The sequence below is a fragment of the Desmodus rotundus genome, chromosome X, assembly GCF_022682495.2.
Source record: "Desmodus rotundus isolate HL8 chromosome X, HLdesRot8A.1, whole genome shotgun sequence".
Classification (NCBI taxonomy): Eukaryota; Metazoa; Chordata; class Mammalia; order Chiroptera; family Phyllostomidae; genus Desmodus; species Desmodus rotundus.
Window position 1 is genome coordinate 60,330,728 of NC_071400.1, and position 17,719 is coordinate 60,348,446.

The following is a 17,719-nucleotide window of genomic DNA, read 5'->3' on the forward strand; positions in this document are numbered from 1 at the left end:
AACAGAAAACCCCCAGAAAAATGGGGGGAGGGTGAGAGGGAGAGGTGGGGAGAGCTAACACAGCACACGTTACAGTGTCCGGGTACACAGGAGCCCAGCACGAGGAAAGGGCTCGGCACACATTGAGTAACAGTCCTGGTGATATTTGGTCATATATTCATCAACTACTGACTCTGGAGCGGCTTGTTATTGATTGAAGCAGTGACAAATCAAACGGAAAAGGAGGCCTTGGTAGCAAAGGAAGGAGCAGGCTTCAAGTTCTGCAAGCCTTTTGAACTCCACTGTCCAGCTCCCCAGAAACACTGAACTGGGCGGGCTTTGCTCCAGCCCAGTGGGGCGAGAGGTCACTGGGTGAGCCTAACTCAGGTGCTGATTTCACATTTCCGCCAGAAAGCATGCAGGTGGACACATGCGGACACCCACCTGTTAGTGGCCAAGCATCAATAGCAATGGCCTCCTCTCCTTGGCCCCATCCCAGGCTGGACGGGCAAGGACATCGTGACCCACTGCTAATACTGAATACAGGCTGGAGTGGGCCCCAGATCAGGTCCTCCGAGGGGCCCAAAGGTAGCCCAGCCACCCAAAGGGCCTGTGAGTGACTCTCTTTTGGATTCAGGCCTCAGAAGTATTGATATAGGAAGGGAAGCTTTTGGCCCTGGTGATTATAATGCTCTCTGCTTTGGAAGAACAAGTTTCTGGATTTTTTTTTTTTGGTGTTTTTAATTACTTTAAAAAACGATCAAAAAGAATTGTTACAGCTAAACTCTCTAGCAGATATTGCTCGTTAAGAATTACAAAAGCAAATGCAATTACTCACAGGATATGGGAGAAGAGAAAGGGACATTTCTGGAGTCTTCGCTACCTCCTAGAGGGGACTGGACTCTCGTATGTGGTTCTGGGGTTCCTGGCATTTTACCTGGTGCCGCTCACACACAGACATGACAGACTCCCCATCTTCCCTCCACCCCTGGACTCGGCAAAGCAGGAGCCCTACTGGTGGAGAGACCTGCTGAGCTGACTCTCCACACGTGATCACTCTGGCCAGGTCACTGGAAGGGTTGGGGAAGTCAGGCCACCCCCGTGGACTCCAGCTGCCCCACCCGGAGGTGGAAGGGGACCAGGAGGTGCCAACTACATTCCAGACTTTGCCAGGGCAAGGGAGCGCTCGCGCACGTACCCGTTGAGGTGAACTGTTCTGCACCAGCGTCCTGGGACCTCTCATAAGCACTGGAGAAACAGTGCGAAACCCGGGTGCTGCCTGGAGCCTCCTTAGCTTGGCACAGGGAAGCCCTTGAAAGAAGCGAGGAAAGACCACGAATCTGCTTGGACAGAAGAAGTGACCAGCAGACAGATTTGTCGTTTTTTTTGTTTGTTTTTGTTTTTATTTTCCCTTGTCCTATGCTACGGTTATCAGAAATATTGTAATTAAGCAACAGGTATAATTTTAACAGGTCTTTTTTTGTGTGTGGAGCCACAAGCAAAATGAGTTTATAATTGTGCAATATACAGATATATATATAAAAATTCAACTGCTTTGTGTGTCTAGTTGGTGCATTAAATAAAAGGGACAGAAAAAGTAAAAGCAAAACTAAAAAGCAAAACAAAAGCCCAGGACAGAGGAGACCGAGCAGGCCTATGCGCATAGTCTATAAGATACTGGATATAGTCAGGGTCACCAGGAAAAACAGCTTTGTCACTTGATACACAAACACTGTGGGGAGAGGGACTACCAGTGGGCAGGAGGCAAACCTCTTGGCCTTTTCATCTTATTTTCTCTCGCTGCGGAGCAGGACCTGAGAAAATGTAAGCTACAAGGGGGAGCTAGAGAAGCAAAGACAATTTGCAAGTTTCTCAAATGCTCAGCTCTGCTGGGGGTGGGGGCACCTATCCTCATGCCCACCCTCCCTCTGCCCCAGGGGCTCTAAAGGGTGTGGGGTGAGTGGGGCACACACCACAGTGAGTGCTCAGGCCTCTGTCCTCGCCTCCGAGTTCAGAAGGGAGTGCCGTTTCACCAGGCCCTAGACCCGAAGGAGAGCAGAGCAGGGGAATGTCCTCAGGGGAAAGGCTGTGCCACAGGCAGAGGCCAAGGGGAAGACATTACCCTCGCCTTCCTAGTTGGAACTCATTTTTTCCCTGACAAATCAGAGCTCTGGGTAGGCTCTGCAGAGATGAGAATGGAGCAAGAAACAGGCGGTGCCGGGGAGTGACAATGATGCAGGCCTTTGCAAGTCCCTGGTGACCATTTAGCTTCCCGCTCCAAGAGCTGGGCTCCTGCTGCTTTGAGACCAGGTGGGCCACTAACGTCCAGGCCGCCCCAGAGGACAGAGGTGGCAGCTAAGTCCTCAGAGACTGCTACCCAAGGAAATATGGGCTCTCCAATGACAGGACGGCCTGGAGTCTCAGATCCAGCAGCTTCAGACTGGAAGCCCCTTAGCCTGCAGCACTCGCCACACACCAGGGCAGGCTCCAAGTATTTTTAGATCAGAATTTTTGCAAAAGCTTGCTCTTATTCGTTCAGACATTAAAATACAATTTTTTGCCAAATATTTTCTAGGTTTCCTTCTGAATTGTTGAGAGTGGGTTTCAGTGTTCACTTTTTTCCTCTTTAATACATAACTTCAGACCCTGGGGGAGACAGTATCCTAGTGATTTATAACAATTAGGCCTTTTCTAAAGATTGATCTAAAAGAGAAAGACACTAAAATGGAGACTCAACAAACCCCTCCAGTGTGGATGGGCTAACTGACAAAGAGCAAAGATGGACCCTTGCAGGAAGCAGAGGAAGACTGGGGAATCCAACAGAGCAGGGGCACGGGGGCAGGGGCTCAACCACAGGCCTGGTGACGCTGCTGTGCTTGCCCACGTGCCAGTGGCTGGCACTTGGGGGACTGGCTAGGCAAACACTTGTAAGGCTCTAGATAACTTGCTTCCCAAAGTCTGGGCCATTGGTCCTAGACTCTGCGTGAAACTCGCATCAGGAAGCAACTCAGGGCAACGACACCAGCTAGGAATGGATGGATGCACAAAGGTGTCCAAGAACCAGTACCTGTGACCTCTCCTGACCCCGTCAGTCCAGAGAGCCGAGTGGGAATGCTCCACAAGATTCAGTTGGCCCCTGGTGAGTTCACAACCTTTGCTCCCTCCTGGGCTTGAGCTGCTTATTAAGAGTTACTTAACATCCAGAGGGCCTGTCAGCTAAGGAAACTCCCACTAAATATGGAAGTTTGTTTCTGGCTAGTACCCTTTCATGACCACGGTCACAGCAATGACAAGCTGGGCAGAACAGGCAACAATTTGGGACTGTTGCAGGTCTGCCACTGTTCTTGGCCTCTAGCCTGGAATGACGCCACTGAACAGACTGTTGCCCACACCTGCACGAGGTCTCAGTAAAACATCCCCAGGCCTCCACGACTTTCACTTTCCAGGGAACTGAGAGGCTTGAGTCCTTGGCTAGTTTGGCAATGATGGACTGGGGATGTGGTGTGTCTAGGTGTTTCCTATGCCAGCAGAAGGGAGCTAGACTACAGCCTGGTTGCGGCCTAGTTCCCCAGTTCACTGAAGTGCCAAAGCCGGCAATTCCACTGGTAAGGACAAGCCCACCAATGGGCGGACAGGTAGGGCAGGGCTGGGCTGGGCATTGTGCGAAGAGCTGGAGGACATACAGAATTCGGTCAAGAAGGGGGGTAGTAACTAACAACTACAATGAAGGGAGGGATGATGAACGTGACTGTGACCCAGACCCATGGGGATCTGAAAGCCATCGGTCAATTCCTGTATTCTTCACAGTCCCTAAAAGATGCCCCCTAACCTTCGTTGTGTTCAAGTACACACACAATCAAGGTCACAACCAGACTAGGCTGGACACCGCTGGTGAGAATTCTAGGGCTTATGCTTTGCCTCCAACCTCCTGCCAACTTGCCTCTAGGAACAGGGGTGGCATGGAAGCTGCAGGGCCCCTGCCCGCCAAGGGTGACAAACCACCAAGGCAGCCTGCTTTAAGGTGACTCACTCGTGATGACTTTATTTGGGAAAAAGGAGGGAATTTGGAAGAAACGGGGAGAGAGAGAACCCTAAGGAGCCTCAGGCACTGCCTGCGGCTTTGAACTCTAGGGGAGGAAGCTAGGGAGCTGGGGGACTGCAGGTTGGGCGGGCAGAAAGAAAACGACCCTTCAGATGCTGTGTTCTTGACCGCCAGTGCCCAGTCAGCCCCTAAATAAACTGTCATGGGTGAAAGGCGGGCCTGATGGGCCCCGCACTCCTCTTCCCAGGACCAGATGGTACTGAGCTGATGGGAAGGCCAGCCAGCTCCTGACATTGGTCCTAGGAGCCACATTTCACTGGACTAGGTATAACACAAAAACACGACCAATTAAAATGGACAACGTCTCCACGACAAACTGGCCGGATGCCACGCTCACATGGCTAGGCGTCTTTGGGGGTGCCAGGAGTGCAAGGCCACTGTGGGGGCAGGAGCCTTTTGTCCTTGGAGGAAGAGGGGTCCCGAAGGACTCGCCCCTCCTCCAACCCCCCTTCCCTTCCTGGGAGGACTCAGAAGTGAAGCCTGGAGGGTTGACAGCAGAGTGGGGCTGGTTGTGGGACTTGCTTTTGCAGCATAAGGAAATGGATACAAAAATACTAGAAAGGCCAACTATGACTCTACGAACAGAATGGGGCAAACTCCCTTGCTTCTAACCATTCTGGAAGAGACAGACACGGTTTTTCTTAAGCTACTGATCGGAACTGTCAACTATGGTTCCTGATCACTAAGACTGGCAAGGAAGTGCTAGACAGTTTCTAGGATGTTTCACTCCTTCATGGTTACACCGCAGTAAGGAAGCCAGGGGACGAAAACTGAAATACACAAGACAACACGCACTTGACAGTTCATGGCAGCAGCTCACATGGGACGTGCTTGTGGGTGTTTCTGGAAGCATAAGACTGCTGTCTCATTTGCTACTTTGATAAGGTACTTCTCAGTTGGACAGATTTAGATATAAGAGACATCTCTGTAAACACAGAAAAGGATATACCAATATGATGAAGATATGCAGCTAGATAAGGACTTCCTGAACAGAGAGGTTGAAAGGATGGGATCCCACAGCAAACCCAAGCCTCTAAGCCCCTACACCACAGCCCTGGTGCAGATGTGAAGATGTGTGCTACACTGGCCCTACCCAGTCTCCAGCAAACAAAAGCCAAAGGTTTTCCATTAGAAGAGAACTCGTGGTTAGTGGAGGAGCCTGGGTGGACAGAGAAGGGGGAGCCCTAGGCACTGGTCCCAGCTCAGGTCTGGGGGCATCTGCATTTGTTCTGTCTGAGCCCTGCCACATTGCACTGTGGTAGTCAGGCCTGGCAGAGGCTAAGGTCAGGGCTGGGCTGCTCAGTGACTGTGGCAGACCATGGGGGCCTCTGTTCTCCCAACTCCCAAATCCAAATCTGGCCTGATTTTTCCCACTCATTTTTCTCAAGTGGAAGGCTGAGGAGGCTCAGTGCCTGGGCTCTGACCTAGGAGAGTGAGATCTTGCTATTCTCTTGCCCTTCAGAGAGGCTGAGGTGCTAGGGTCAGGTGGACCTGGCAGAACCCGGGGCTTCCTCAGGGCTGAAAATGGGGTGAGGGTGGGCTGGGGTTGGTGGCAAGAAGGCCAAGTGCAGGGTGAGTTCTGGGGACATGAGCTAACCAGAATCTGTTCAGGGTACAGTCGGGCACTGCGGCTGCTTGGAACAGAAGGGATGAATGAGGAAGAAATGAAAGAATGAAATGACAGAAGGCGGATATGGAAGGAGAGAAGACAAAGCAATCAGGAAGTCCTTATAAAATTGCAGCAAACACTTAGAGTTTCGGAGCTTCGTGGGAACCCTATGTGCTGAGCCCACTTTAAAACAAGCGCAGGTATCTACAGATCCAGGCAGTTCTAAACACCATCACGTCTGGTGGCTTGAGGGACAAAGTGTCACCAATTCAAGCCAGTTTGCTCTCAGAGCACGTTTGTTTTGAAGTGGGAACATGAAGACTCAATAGTGCAAATAGTTCTAAGCTGTCCCTAAGGAGTAGAATTGGAAAGTTTTGGAAGAACATTCTCCCCTCCTTCCCCTTGGCCTCCGCCCCAGTGAGCCTCTAACTGCCAGTCACAGACTGCTCTGAGTGACTAGGAGTCCCTCCTGCCCCGCTACACTCTGCCGGTCTGAGGCTGGGCCAGCCTGCCTGTGCCTCGTCCTGCTGCCTCATGGCCTCTTTCTAGTGCCATCCACTGGAGGCCGGCCCTGGGCCATCCTCTCCTCTGGCTCAGGCCAGTCTACACCCAACAGTTCAAAGGACGACTCCCTCCGAGCCATGCCAGACCTGGAGTGAACAGGTGCTACTTCCCTGTCCTGTGAAATGTCCTTGTTTTGGATTGGGGCTGGAGTGGGGCCAGGTTTGTGCCACCACGGTGGGATCACACAGGCTGTAGCCACTGGCCATCTCCACCTTCTTCGTTAAAGAATCCAACTGTCTCTCCTGCCTCACACCTCCTTGTCCCAACGTGGGTGGGAATGGGGGAGGTAGGGAAGCTAGGGGCAGGGCGGGGGAGAGGAGAGCTGAGACTGGGGCACCAATGGCACCGAAAATGGGAGTGTCCTCTCAAGTGCCCTCTGTCCTTAACGACCACACGGGGGGAGGTCTGGGTGGGAGGGGAGGTGCAGGCGTACCCTAAGAAGCCTGGTCAACAGCTTGTCTGGTCAGTAGTATCTGCAGCAAGCCTTGTTGAAGGAGCCTAGTTTAGAAAAGTGCAAAGCTACTTCTGGCCCTGGTTAGGTCTTCAACCTGACTGTGCTTGTCGGTAAGAAAAACATCCCCAATGCTCCAACTACTCCCACCCTGAAGCCACGAAACTCTAAGTTTACTGAAAGAAAAAAAAATATTTTTTATTTCAGTTAATCGGGAAGCTTTGTCAGAGCCCTACCCATAAGGAGAAGAGACAACAGCTGCCTTTATTCTTGTTGGTTTGCTTTGCAATCCGCTCTGTGTAAAGTCAGCTAACTCTCTCGGTCACGGGCGTCCGGCTGTCCACAGGCTCCTCTCTGTTTGGCCTTGGCATGGAGGATGAAACAATGTCTTTGCGCTCTCCCTCCCCTCGGTGTTTGTACTTTTCTGCGGCCGTGGTGGTGGTCGCAACCGTAGGCTGAGTCTTAGCTGGCTCCTTGGGGCAACCATCGCTCTCCAGCGAGCCTCCTCTCTGCATCTTCTCTTCTTTGCAGATGCTGCTGCTCAAGTCCTGGGGCTCAGGGGGGCTGGCAGGGTCCTCGGAGCTTTGGGGCTCGGGCGGGGGTGGGGGAGGGGGCGGGAGCAGCGGTGTGGGTGCCTTCGGGGGCTCTGAGTGGTGGTGGTGGTGGTGGTGCTCCTTCTTGGGGGGCGAGGAGGCACTGCTGCTGCGCCCCTTAGGGCTACTCTCCTTACTTTTCCGCCCAGGGCTCTTGCAGGTCTTCAGTCCCTTCCCACTCTTTTCGCCAAGGGTGGACACCAGCAGAGGCTTCACTACCTCCTTCACCTCGATGCTGACTGTCTCCCGGGTCTTACGCTTTTTGATGGGGAGCACGGTCTCTTGCACAGACCGGATGGATGACTCCTTCACGGCTTTCTTCTTGGCCTCAGCGGCAGCCGCCGCCACCACACTGCCTGGCTTTCGGCCCCGTTTCTTGGGAATGGCCTGGGGGTCGGCCTCGGCTTTTCGCTTCCTGCCGGGGCGTTTGATAACCATGACTTGGGCTGATGTGGTGGCCCCAGCCCCTTCGGCCTTGCTCCCTGGTGAAGTTTGAAAAGGCATCTTGACGAGCAGCTTCCCAGGACTTTTCTCCAGGACCCTTTTCACCTGCACGCCCTCTGATGCTGCTGCCTTGGGTCTCGCGGTGCCGCTCCCTTTGGGGCGTCCCCGACCTCTGCCAGTTCCTGGAGCTTTGGGAGATTTGGGCTTCTTAGGTGGTTTCTGCTCTCGCCGGGAGGGGCTCCCTCTCCCAGTTACCGTGAAGTCAAAATCATTAGGGTCCAGGGAGGTGTCGCCTACCTTTTCGAAGTATGCAATCAACTCCACTTTAGATCGAAAGGCTTTTCCCTGGGGACTGTAGGAACAAATGGAGAGACACAAAAATGATTAGAAGCTTCCACAGCAATGTCAGAGATGAGGCAGAGCATAAGGTAGTGGTGAACTTTGACAGAAGATGTTCTGCAGGTGATACGCCTGATGATACTACCAAACCATAGTCACATTTAAGAAAAGTCAAGAGAAGCTAAAACTTGAGGGGCATGGCCACAGCTACACATGAAGTGATCAGGTTGCTGAGCAGGGGTAGGTGCCCTACACGGCCTGCTTCTGTACCAGAACAGCTCAGTGCTAGCTGCTCCACAGCTGTTACCTGGATGACCCTGAGGACCTGCCTGCCACTGAGACTCCCTCCAGCCCCGCAAAGGGGTCTGATCTGGGAACCCTGTCTAGCCATCCGGCTGGGGCCCATTGTGCTGGTTGTGGCCTGGGCCTGATCTGCCAGTAGAGCACCCTCTGTTTCAATCTGGGCATGCTGTTTAGCATCTCTGGGAATCAGTTTTCTCATATGTCAACAGGATAATGGTTTGCTCACCCTTCTCAGAGTTGTTGAGACCAAACAAGGATGCGAATATCCTTTGAAAACTGCTAACCTTTTTGGGATTGTCTAAGGGGCAGAACTGAAATATACTTATTCATTCCTTCTCTGAAGCTCAGGCTTGGCAGTTACTGTTTCAATAGAAAAAACCCAGTGACCCCCACCCCCGACCGAAGCTGGACAAATGCAAAAGAGACTGTTGGAAAGGCACATGGGATCCATTTGTGTCTTTCCCCAGAGGCCCTGTCCAAGAGTCCACCTTTCTCAGCACAATTCACAGAGTAGACTGAGCCCTACGAACTCCTAATTCTTCTGGTTCATCCCAGCAGTGTCATCGAACAAGTCTCCCAGAAAGATGATGAGGTTACAGGTTCTGAGAAGAGCCCCCTCAGCTGGATGGTCTCCATCTGGGAAATGGCAGGACCCCCAGGGAGCTCCGCTTGCCTCCTGAGCCCAGGCTACTGCGAGTGGCAGACCTTGTGGCCTCAGTGCTTCCCAGGTGACCTCTCCTGACATTCTCGTGGTGACCCTGGGTAGGCCCTACTGCTATTCCATCTCCAAACGAGGCTTCAAGGCCTGGCAGGGTAAAGTCACGCTCTGCTACCCTGTGCACATCTCACTCAGGGCAGTGACTTCCGCACAGTTGTCTTAAGCATACCTAGTCATGCCTGCATGCGGTGTTCATTACTGAAGCCTCTTTGACCCCAGTTAAGGTCACACACACACATATTTTCCTGATCGACTAGCAGCAAAGAGCTCCTACTCCAAGGGACCCCCCACTAGTTTTCAGTGCCTGTCCCCGACTTCCTGCCTATTCAGGCCTCCTGGCTCTGTAGATAGAGGAATTGCCCTTACTTACTTGATCAAATACACATCATACTTCCCAGCGGAGCGGCCAGATTTCCTTTGCTTAAGCTTCCGGGTCCAACCTTCAGGCAGAGTGGGGTCATCATACATGGGTCCCCGGTCGCGAATGATGGACCGCCGCTGTTTGGGAGAGGCAGAAGCTTCCGGGACGGCTGGGGCTGAGCCTGACCCTTCTGAGGTCTCCGCTTTGCCTGCTTCTGCTGGCTCAGCAGAGTGATGGGCTGACGGCTGCAGGGGCTCATGCTTGCCCTCTTTGTCTTCTTTCTTATCCTTCTTCACCTTTTTAAACTTCAGGGGTTTGTCCTTGAGGCCCTGGAGATCCTGGTCTTCTGACTTTTCTTCCCTGAAGTATTAAACAAGTATGTAAGTAGAGGACACACTGGTTTGCAGAAAAAGCAAGCACCAGCAGGCTTGGGGCTGCCCAGCGCAGGCTGGGCTCTGGGAGCCGGGCTGCTCTGCCGGTGCTCACCCAGGTCTTGATATTCTTCCTTTCACAGATTTCTCTAGGGGCTTTGGGCTGCTGCTGGTGGTGGCCAACTACACTACCTGCACTGTGGCCACCTCCAGTCCCATTCCTAGTGTGCAGGAGTGAGTGGCCTTCACAGGTGGCATTTTTTCCTGAGTAGAACACTGTGTGGCTTCTCAGCATGCTGCCTTGGCAGAGGCCACTTTATGAGCTGCATCCGAGGGCTGACAGGAGGCCCTCAACTGCTGGGGAGGAAGCTGTCCACCCAAAGTGGGGGTGGAGCTCCTCTTCACAAAGGTTTGGCCTGAGTGTTACTATAGCTTCTGTATTTTAGGTTTTTAAAATGTGTACTCAAAGAACTGCTGTGGGGCACAGTACAACTTGCTAACAGGAGGAACACAGCTCTACACTACCCCCTTGGGAGGTGGCGCACAGAGCAGCACTGTAGAAAGAGTAGATAGGTTTGGAGCCAGCCAACTTGAGCTCAAATCCTGATTCTGCCCTTTGCAAACATGAACCTGAGCAAGTGACCTCAACATCCTATGCCTGTTTCCTCATCTGAACAATGGGAACTAACACCCCGGAGGAAGAAAAGTCACTATATAAATACTGGCTAACTTGGGCAACCAGAAACCACTGCCCAGGATTGTGGCATAAGAAAAAAAGCGATGCCGGGTCAGGTGAGTCTGTATCAGGAGATGCTCGCTTACAACAGTGTGGCCTTGCTGGTAGGAGGGAAGAGCAAGAAAGACAGAGGCACCCTCCCTGTTCCAGGGCGGGCACTTCCCCATTCTTTCACACTGACAGAGCAGCTCCTTCCCTATACTTAGGTTCCATCTGGTAGATTCCCTTGCATACTTCAGAAATACTCACTGAGAGGCCCTGGACCCTGGGACCTCCCAGGACATGCTGTTCTGTCCATGATGCTCTCCTGGCCGGGCTAAGAGGGCAAGAACACAACTGGGGCCAGGGAAGGCTTAGAAAGAATTGTGAGTTCAGAATTAGCCACCTGCTAGTCCGTCAGCTAGCAGCTCATTCTGGAAAAGGGCAAGACTATTCCTGTGCTCTGTATCTCACAGCTCTACAGCTTCCCTGTCCCATATAGCTCACGCCCGCGCTGATCACTGTCCTGGGGCTGATCTATCCCAAGTGACCTCCCTTCCTGTGCACACTGTGGAGACTTCAATAAAGACACTGTGGTGTGCACTCGAAACCAGACTCGAATGACATGGGTAAGTCATGGAAAGCAGGTTAGCACCAGGACTCACTTGGCGCCATGAGGACACGCTTTTCCTCAACAGCTCAGGCTGGGTGTGGGGAGACAGACGGCGGTGAGGGTGTGTCCCAGCTCTCCTCAGGCTTACCCCTAAGTTACCTGGATCTTCATCCAGAAGTTCAGGGCCCCGAGCATGGCTGCCAGGGTCACCCAGATTCAGCCCTTGGCTCACAGGAGACCTTCTCCTGCTCTAAAAGCAGGGGTCCCTAACCTGTTCTAGCAGAGCTTACTTTTCAATTTTCCCTGTCTTAACTTCTCAGCAGGAAATGAAAAACTCTGGGTGTGGCCCGAGGCCCACCGTCACAGAGGGAGAAGGGGAGCTCTGCCAGCAGCAAGGTGGTGGATAGACTGGAATCACCACTTCCACACAGTCTACAGGGGCACCCACTGCTGAAGCCCAGGGCTGCTTCCTGGGCCCTTGACAGCAGCAGAGTCAGAGAAAAGCACTGCACCTATGGAACAGGTCTGACTTCTCAGAACTCTCATTTGTATTCCCCAAATAATTTTGCCACTGTGAGGTCAAGTACAAGCCATATGACCCAGGAATGCCTCTTAGATACAATCAAGGGTGTTGATGCAATCTAGGGAAATCCCTTCTAGAAACCTACCCTGAAGAGACACCTCCAGAAAGGCAAACAAGAGAGGATGATGTTATTTACAGATCATTGTTTATACCAGCCCAGGACAACTTAGATGGCTGCCATCAGGGACCTGCCTGACTAGACAGAAACACGCCTGCACCATCGAGAGCGCCCTGAACCACCAAGGAGTGACCTCAGGATCTACTGCAAAGTAAAAAATGCATATCGTAGGCTGCCTTTTGTTTGAGCACGGGGACTTTGGGAAGCACACATCAGAAACTACTGGAACTGCTGAGGCCTTTCTGGGTACGCCAGAGCATAATTTCAACTTCTGAATCAGGTAAAAGTTTACATAACGAAAAATAAAATGAAAACAAGAGGTAATAAAACCTCACTACACTGAATGCAAACAGAAACAAATGAGTAATTATATCAAATTGACAATATACCACAGAGAAAAAAATTATTTCCAATACTTTTGACCAGTGCTCTGTACCCCCATGGTGGGACGTATTCTAAGGCCAAGGAAGGCACCCCAGGGGCAGGGAACGTGCTTGGTGTTCCTGGAAGGGGACCAGGCTGGCCCCTGGGAGAAGTGGGTGGTTCTCGTTCTGGGGCAGCCTGTGGAGGCAGAAAGCTGGAGCCCTTAGACGTTTATCGGGAGAGTCAAAAGGACACAGGTGCTGGTGGAAAGGGTTCCCTCGTATTGGGCAAAGCTGCACCCAGGTGAGTGTTCAAAAGAATGAACTGATTAGAACATACTGAAGAAAAAATCCACATGGTGATATTAGGGGAGAAAAGAGAGCAAGACCTAAAGGAAGTGAAGGGGAAGCCATGTGGCTGTGTGTGGGGGGTAAAGGTTCCAGACAGTAAAGAGGCCTTATGGGGGGACATGGAGGGCTTTGTTGGGTTTTATTCCAAGTGTGATGGGAAGCTTTGAGCAGGGCACAGGGACAAGGGCTCTTATCTTCAAAAGATCACTCCAGACTGCAGGAGGCCTGAGAGGATAGCAGGGAAGATCCCTGAGAAGCCTCTTGCAGTGAGTGGTCTTGGTGTGGCCCAGGATGGAGATAGCGGAGGATTGGGGACATGACCAAGAGGTGAAGCAACAGAGGTAGCTGATAGACTGGTGTGGGGTGAGGGGAAGGGACAAGTTAAGAATCTCTTCCAAAGCCTGGGAGTGTGGAGTTCAAGGGGAGGAGAACACAGATCTTTGGCTAGTAGCTGCCAAAGTGGGATTATCCAGCTGTGCCCAAACTCTGACTTGGGCCTAAATGAACTGTTTGGGGTTTTTTTTAAAGTTGTTTTTTATTGTGATAAAATGCACGTAACATAAAATTTACCTTTCTAATCGTTCCTAAGTATATAATACATGAACTTTTAATAGTACCAAAGATGGTGGAATAAAAGGACCTTTAACTCTATCTGTAATATTCTAGGTTCTTTAAAGTGAAATTACCTGAAACCACTAAGATAATATATTGGTTTTCAATTCTGTGTATCAAGGAATACACAGGTGTTTGATACTTAAAAACAAGTAACAAAAGCCCCAAAATGATGCAAAACAAGTAATCCAAATGAGTTTACCCCTGGCCCCAGTACCTGCTCAGTCCCAGGGTGACCTGAGGAGGGAGGACAGGATGGGATGCCTGGCAACTCCTTAAGCACCCCTCCCACACACACACCAAGAGATTATGTGGTTTGCTGAAGCACACATTTTTCTTTCTCCCCCCCTTCCTTTTTTCCTTCCTTCCCTTCCTCCCCCACCACCACTTATCCCCCCATCCCCTCTTCCATTTCCACCCACCCCTTACCTCCCAAGCACGCACTTTAAAAAACAAACCAAACCCTCTTCATTTTCCCTCTAATCACAGCATATATACATGTGCGTGCACATGCACTCACACGTATACAAGCACAATCCTGAGTATGAGAACTGGGCACCTAGTCCACATTCACAAACTCGTGTATTTTAGTGTTAGGATTAGCCTCAGAAAACCACCTATTCAATTTTCAGTGTCACAGATGGAAAGAAAAGGAAGTATAACCAGACAAGGGAACTTGTCTGAGGTCACAGTTGAGTCAATGTGTTTTCATTGATGCCCTTGTCCTGGGCCAGACTCTGCTGAGGGCTGGTATGCCAGGGTGGAATTAGCATCATTCTTTGGTCTTCTAGAGCTCCCAGTTTAGTGTGTGTTGGGGGGAGGACAAAGGGGTTAACAAAAAGTAGTGACACCTCCCCTGTTCCAGGCAGAGGGAAGCCCAGAGACGGAGATTCCCTGGAGGAGGAAGTCCTGAGATGGGTTTTTAAGTCTCACTGAGGAGTCTCACAGGTTGGCCAGGAGGACGCAGGGCAGGGCAGACCAGATGGGCAGAGGCAGCAGTGTCAACAGCCCCATCCTGTGCCCACTATGCCGCCTCTCCTGGGAGGGAGACCAGAGGCCCTGGGCTGACCTTCTCTCCCACCTTCATTTGAGTTAAGATGGCGCTTCTGAGAAGCTTTCCCTGTTCCTTCCTCCCCACTCCCATGAGCAGGAGTACCCTATGCCCCCCCAGTGTACTTCAAATATACCGCCATGATGGGCACCCCCCCTGACAGTGTGCGCCTTCTTTACTGCCACCTGCCCGCTCGCCACAGTTCCAGGCACAGGGACAGTGCTTAATAATCATGTGCCAAGTGGCCATCGCAACTCAGATATTGTGCTATCTTTGCTTTTTTTTTTTTTTAATTCTCACCCGAGGACAGGCTCACCAGAGAGGGAGGGATAGAAACATTGACGTGAGAGAAACATCAATTGGTTGCCCCTTGTATGTGTCTCAACTGGAGACTGAACCTGCCACCTAGGCATGTGCCCTGACTGGGACTTGAACCTGCACTCTAACCAACTGAACCACGCTGGCCAGGGCTATCTTTGCTTCTTTTGATGGCTGTATCCCTGTGGCCATTGACTACAAGGGAGAAAAAGGGGCTAGCTTAGTACTCAAAGCAAGTATGCTCTGAGCGACTAAATAACGAATTTGGGTGCTACCAGTAGCCTGGTGGTCACTGGTGGGTTGGCACTGGCAGGATACAAGGCGGGGGTAGTCACTGAGGGCCTTGGTGTCACACTTGCCCGGGAGCACAGACAGTGACATCTACAGTGATGGGGCGGGGGGGGAAGGGTTATGAGAGCAGCAGTATGGGAGATGGCTACTCTGGGAGGATGGGTTCCAGGCTTCCACAGATTAGATTCTGGCAAAGAGGTCGTCAGATCCACAGACACTCCTCCTGGTAAAACTACTAAAAAGACTGGACTGAACTGAACATCTCCTATATAGGAGACAGTGTTTAAAAACTCTTACCTACACAGACAAGCTGACATGAAATTAAGGAATATATAGGCTAAAGAGTAAGGGAAGGAAGGGAAAGGTCCTGTTCTGTGAAGAAACCTGACAGGCAGCCCCTTAACAAGAGATCAAACCGAGCGCTACTGACTGCGGCAGCCTGTAGTAGTGCTGTGGACGAGCATCGGCGCCAGCCCATCCTGCAGGGAGGGTGTACAGGCTATGAGGAAACAACAGGAAGAGTACAAAGAGGGGGTCCATTTCACACGACAGTGAGCTCGGACTCCTCAAAATGGTCTGTGGCATGAAAAAAAGGGCTGAGGGCTGCTTCGGGTTAAAGGAGACCGAAGACAGAACAACACGCAATCCTGGACTGGCTCCCGGGTTCGAAGGTGCTACAAGAGGTAGTAATGGTATTTGGGGAATGTGAATATGGTTCCATGTTAGCTCTGCATTAGGTTTCCTGAGTGTCATAACTGCATCCTGTGCTTTCAGGGAAGCCATGCTTAAAGTACTTCAGAGTGCAATGTAATGACGACTGCAACTAAGCCTCCAATGGTAAAGGGTTCAGGGGGAACATATGTTTAAAAGGGGGGGAGATGACATCAATATAATTGGAAGCTGTGCTGGGTGATAGTATTTTGAAGCAATTACAGGAAAGCTTTCTAACAATTAAAGAGAATGCCTTCACTTTACACAACTACCTTAAAGAGAAAAAGCTGGAAACCCTGCAGAAGTGCCTTCTTTCAGTGGCTGAAAGAACCGTAATATTTTTCACAGTGTTATGCTCTAAATGGTGAACTGTCAAGATTATTTCCCCGTGTTTAAAATAAAATCATTGTTGAAGGAAGTCTTGCCCAGGACCTGACTTTTAATGCCAATGGAACAACTCATGTGTGCATTGTGTGAGAGGAAGCACAAATCGGGGTTATGGTGAAAAATGGTTGGCTGACGGAGATGCTGGGTGCAAATGCCCACTGAGATTTCAATGGCCTGGTGTTCTGTTTCTTAACCAGAACTGCCACTAGTTTTGCTAGTGAGCTCTGATTACCAAGTTATATAGATTTAGCATGGTCTATCCCACCTGTTTTTCCCTTGATGTTATTTTATTGTTTGGTTTGTAGTACACAAGATTCCCGCCGCCCCCCCCCCCAAGGAATGCTCATATCATATTCAAGCAGAAAAGTCTTCACAAATCTTAAATATTAACGAAGCACGAGAGAAAGCTCTTGGTAATAAAACATCATTCAGTGTCTCTGCTGCTAGACCACAAACATTAGACCAAATCTTTCCTTTGATCTAGCAGAGGAAAATTAGAGTTGCAGGAATCTTATTTTTGGGCCAAATCATTTTATCTCGAGAGGTCTGATGGTGAGAACTGCCTGGATTTTAATGATGAAAATAACCTACAAGTAATCCTGTAGAAGGCAGCCATGGGTGCTCATCTGACCCAAGGCTACTGTCCATTACAGGGAAGCAAGCAACCAACAGCTGGCAGGTGCAGCTAGCCAGACAACTGTGGTTTTTCTAATGCCCCACTAAAATGACAGCTGACTTCACCAATTACGCTAAATCATAAAGGTAGGTTTTATGATCCCCATGCAGTGCTCAGAACCCACAGCTGTTTCCAAGCAAGCCTGTCTGGTTGCAGGCACAGAGCCCAAGCAAGCAGCTCTGTCATCTATCCCAAGAAAAAGCCCAGCCTGGGGACCTAGGATGACACATGCTAGACTGGAGCAAGCTGACCTGAATGCCGCCTCTGCAGCTTAAGACCTAGTAACAATGCCAATCAGAAAGTAATTCAGATCTCACCTATAAGAGGAACCTAATTGACAAAACAAACAAATGAGCAAAATAGAACCAGAGACATGGAAATAAAGAACAAACTGACAGTGACCAGAGGGGAGCGGGGAGGGTGATAACGGGGGAAAGAAGGGGAAGGGCTGAATCAAGGAACATGTATAAAGGACCCGTGGACACGGACAATGAAGGTTGGGGGGAGGATTGAACATGGGAGGTAGGGGAGGGTAGGGCAGGGAAGAGTAATGGGGGAAAAATGGGGACAACTGTAACTGAACTACAATTAAAAACAAAGTAATTTAGTTCAAGAAGTTTAATGACTAGGCATTTAGCCAAGTTGAAGGTTGTTGACTAAATATTCTGAGGGTATTTGATCTTTTTTTTTTATTGTGGTAAAACACATATAACATAAAAACATAAAATTTACCACTAGCAGCATTTATTACATTCACAATGTCATGCAACCATCACCATTATCTAGGTCCAGAACATTTCATCACCCACGGAGGAAACCCCATAACCATTAAGCAGTTGTTCCCCCTGTCCCTCTTTCAGACCCTGGCAACCACTAATCTCCTTTCTGTCTCTATGGATTTGCCACTTTTGGACATTTTATATAAATGGAATCATGGATTATGTGGCCTTTGGTGACGGGCTCCTTTTATTCATCATGTTTTCAAGGTTCGGAACATCATCCCCTTTTATGGCTGAATCACATTCCACTGTATGGAAACACTACACTTTGTTTATCCAGTCTTCTGTGGATGAACATCTGGGTTGTTTCCTATGAAC

General features: G+C 50.5%; 1 protein-coding gene across 4 annotated transcripts in view; it reads right to left on the reverse strand.

Moving 5' to 3' along the window:
* Positions 1 to 671: 671 nt before the first annotated feature.
* MECP2 (methyl-CpG binding protein 2) overlaps positions 672 to 17,719 on the reverse strand; it is a 58,116-nt gene continuing 41,068 nt past the window's right edge. For 3 of the 4 annotated variants that reach the window (XM_053917022.2, XM_053917023.2, XM_024551067.4), the window contains 2 exons: positions 9,473 to 9,823; positions 672 to 8,094 (listed from right to left, as the gene is read on the reverse strand). In XM_053917022.2, coding sequence (XP_053772997.1) covers positions 7,011 to 8,094; positions 9,473 to 9,823 — 1,435 coding nt within the window. In that variant the 3' untranslated portion in view covers positions 672 to 7,010. Of the gene's footprint in view, positions 8,095 to 9,472; positions 9,824 to 17,719 lie in introns of those variants that run through there. The other variant, XM_053917024.1, reaches the window with a different exon arrangement.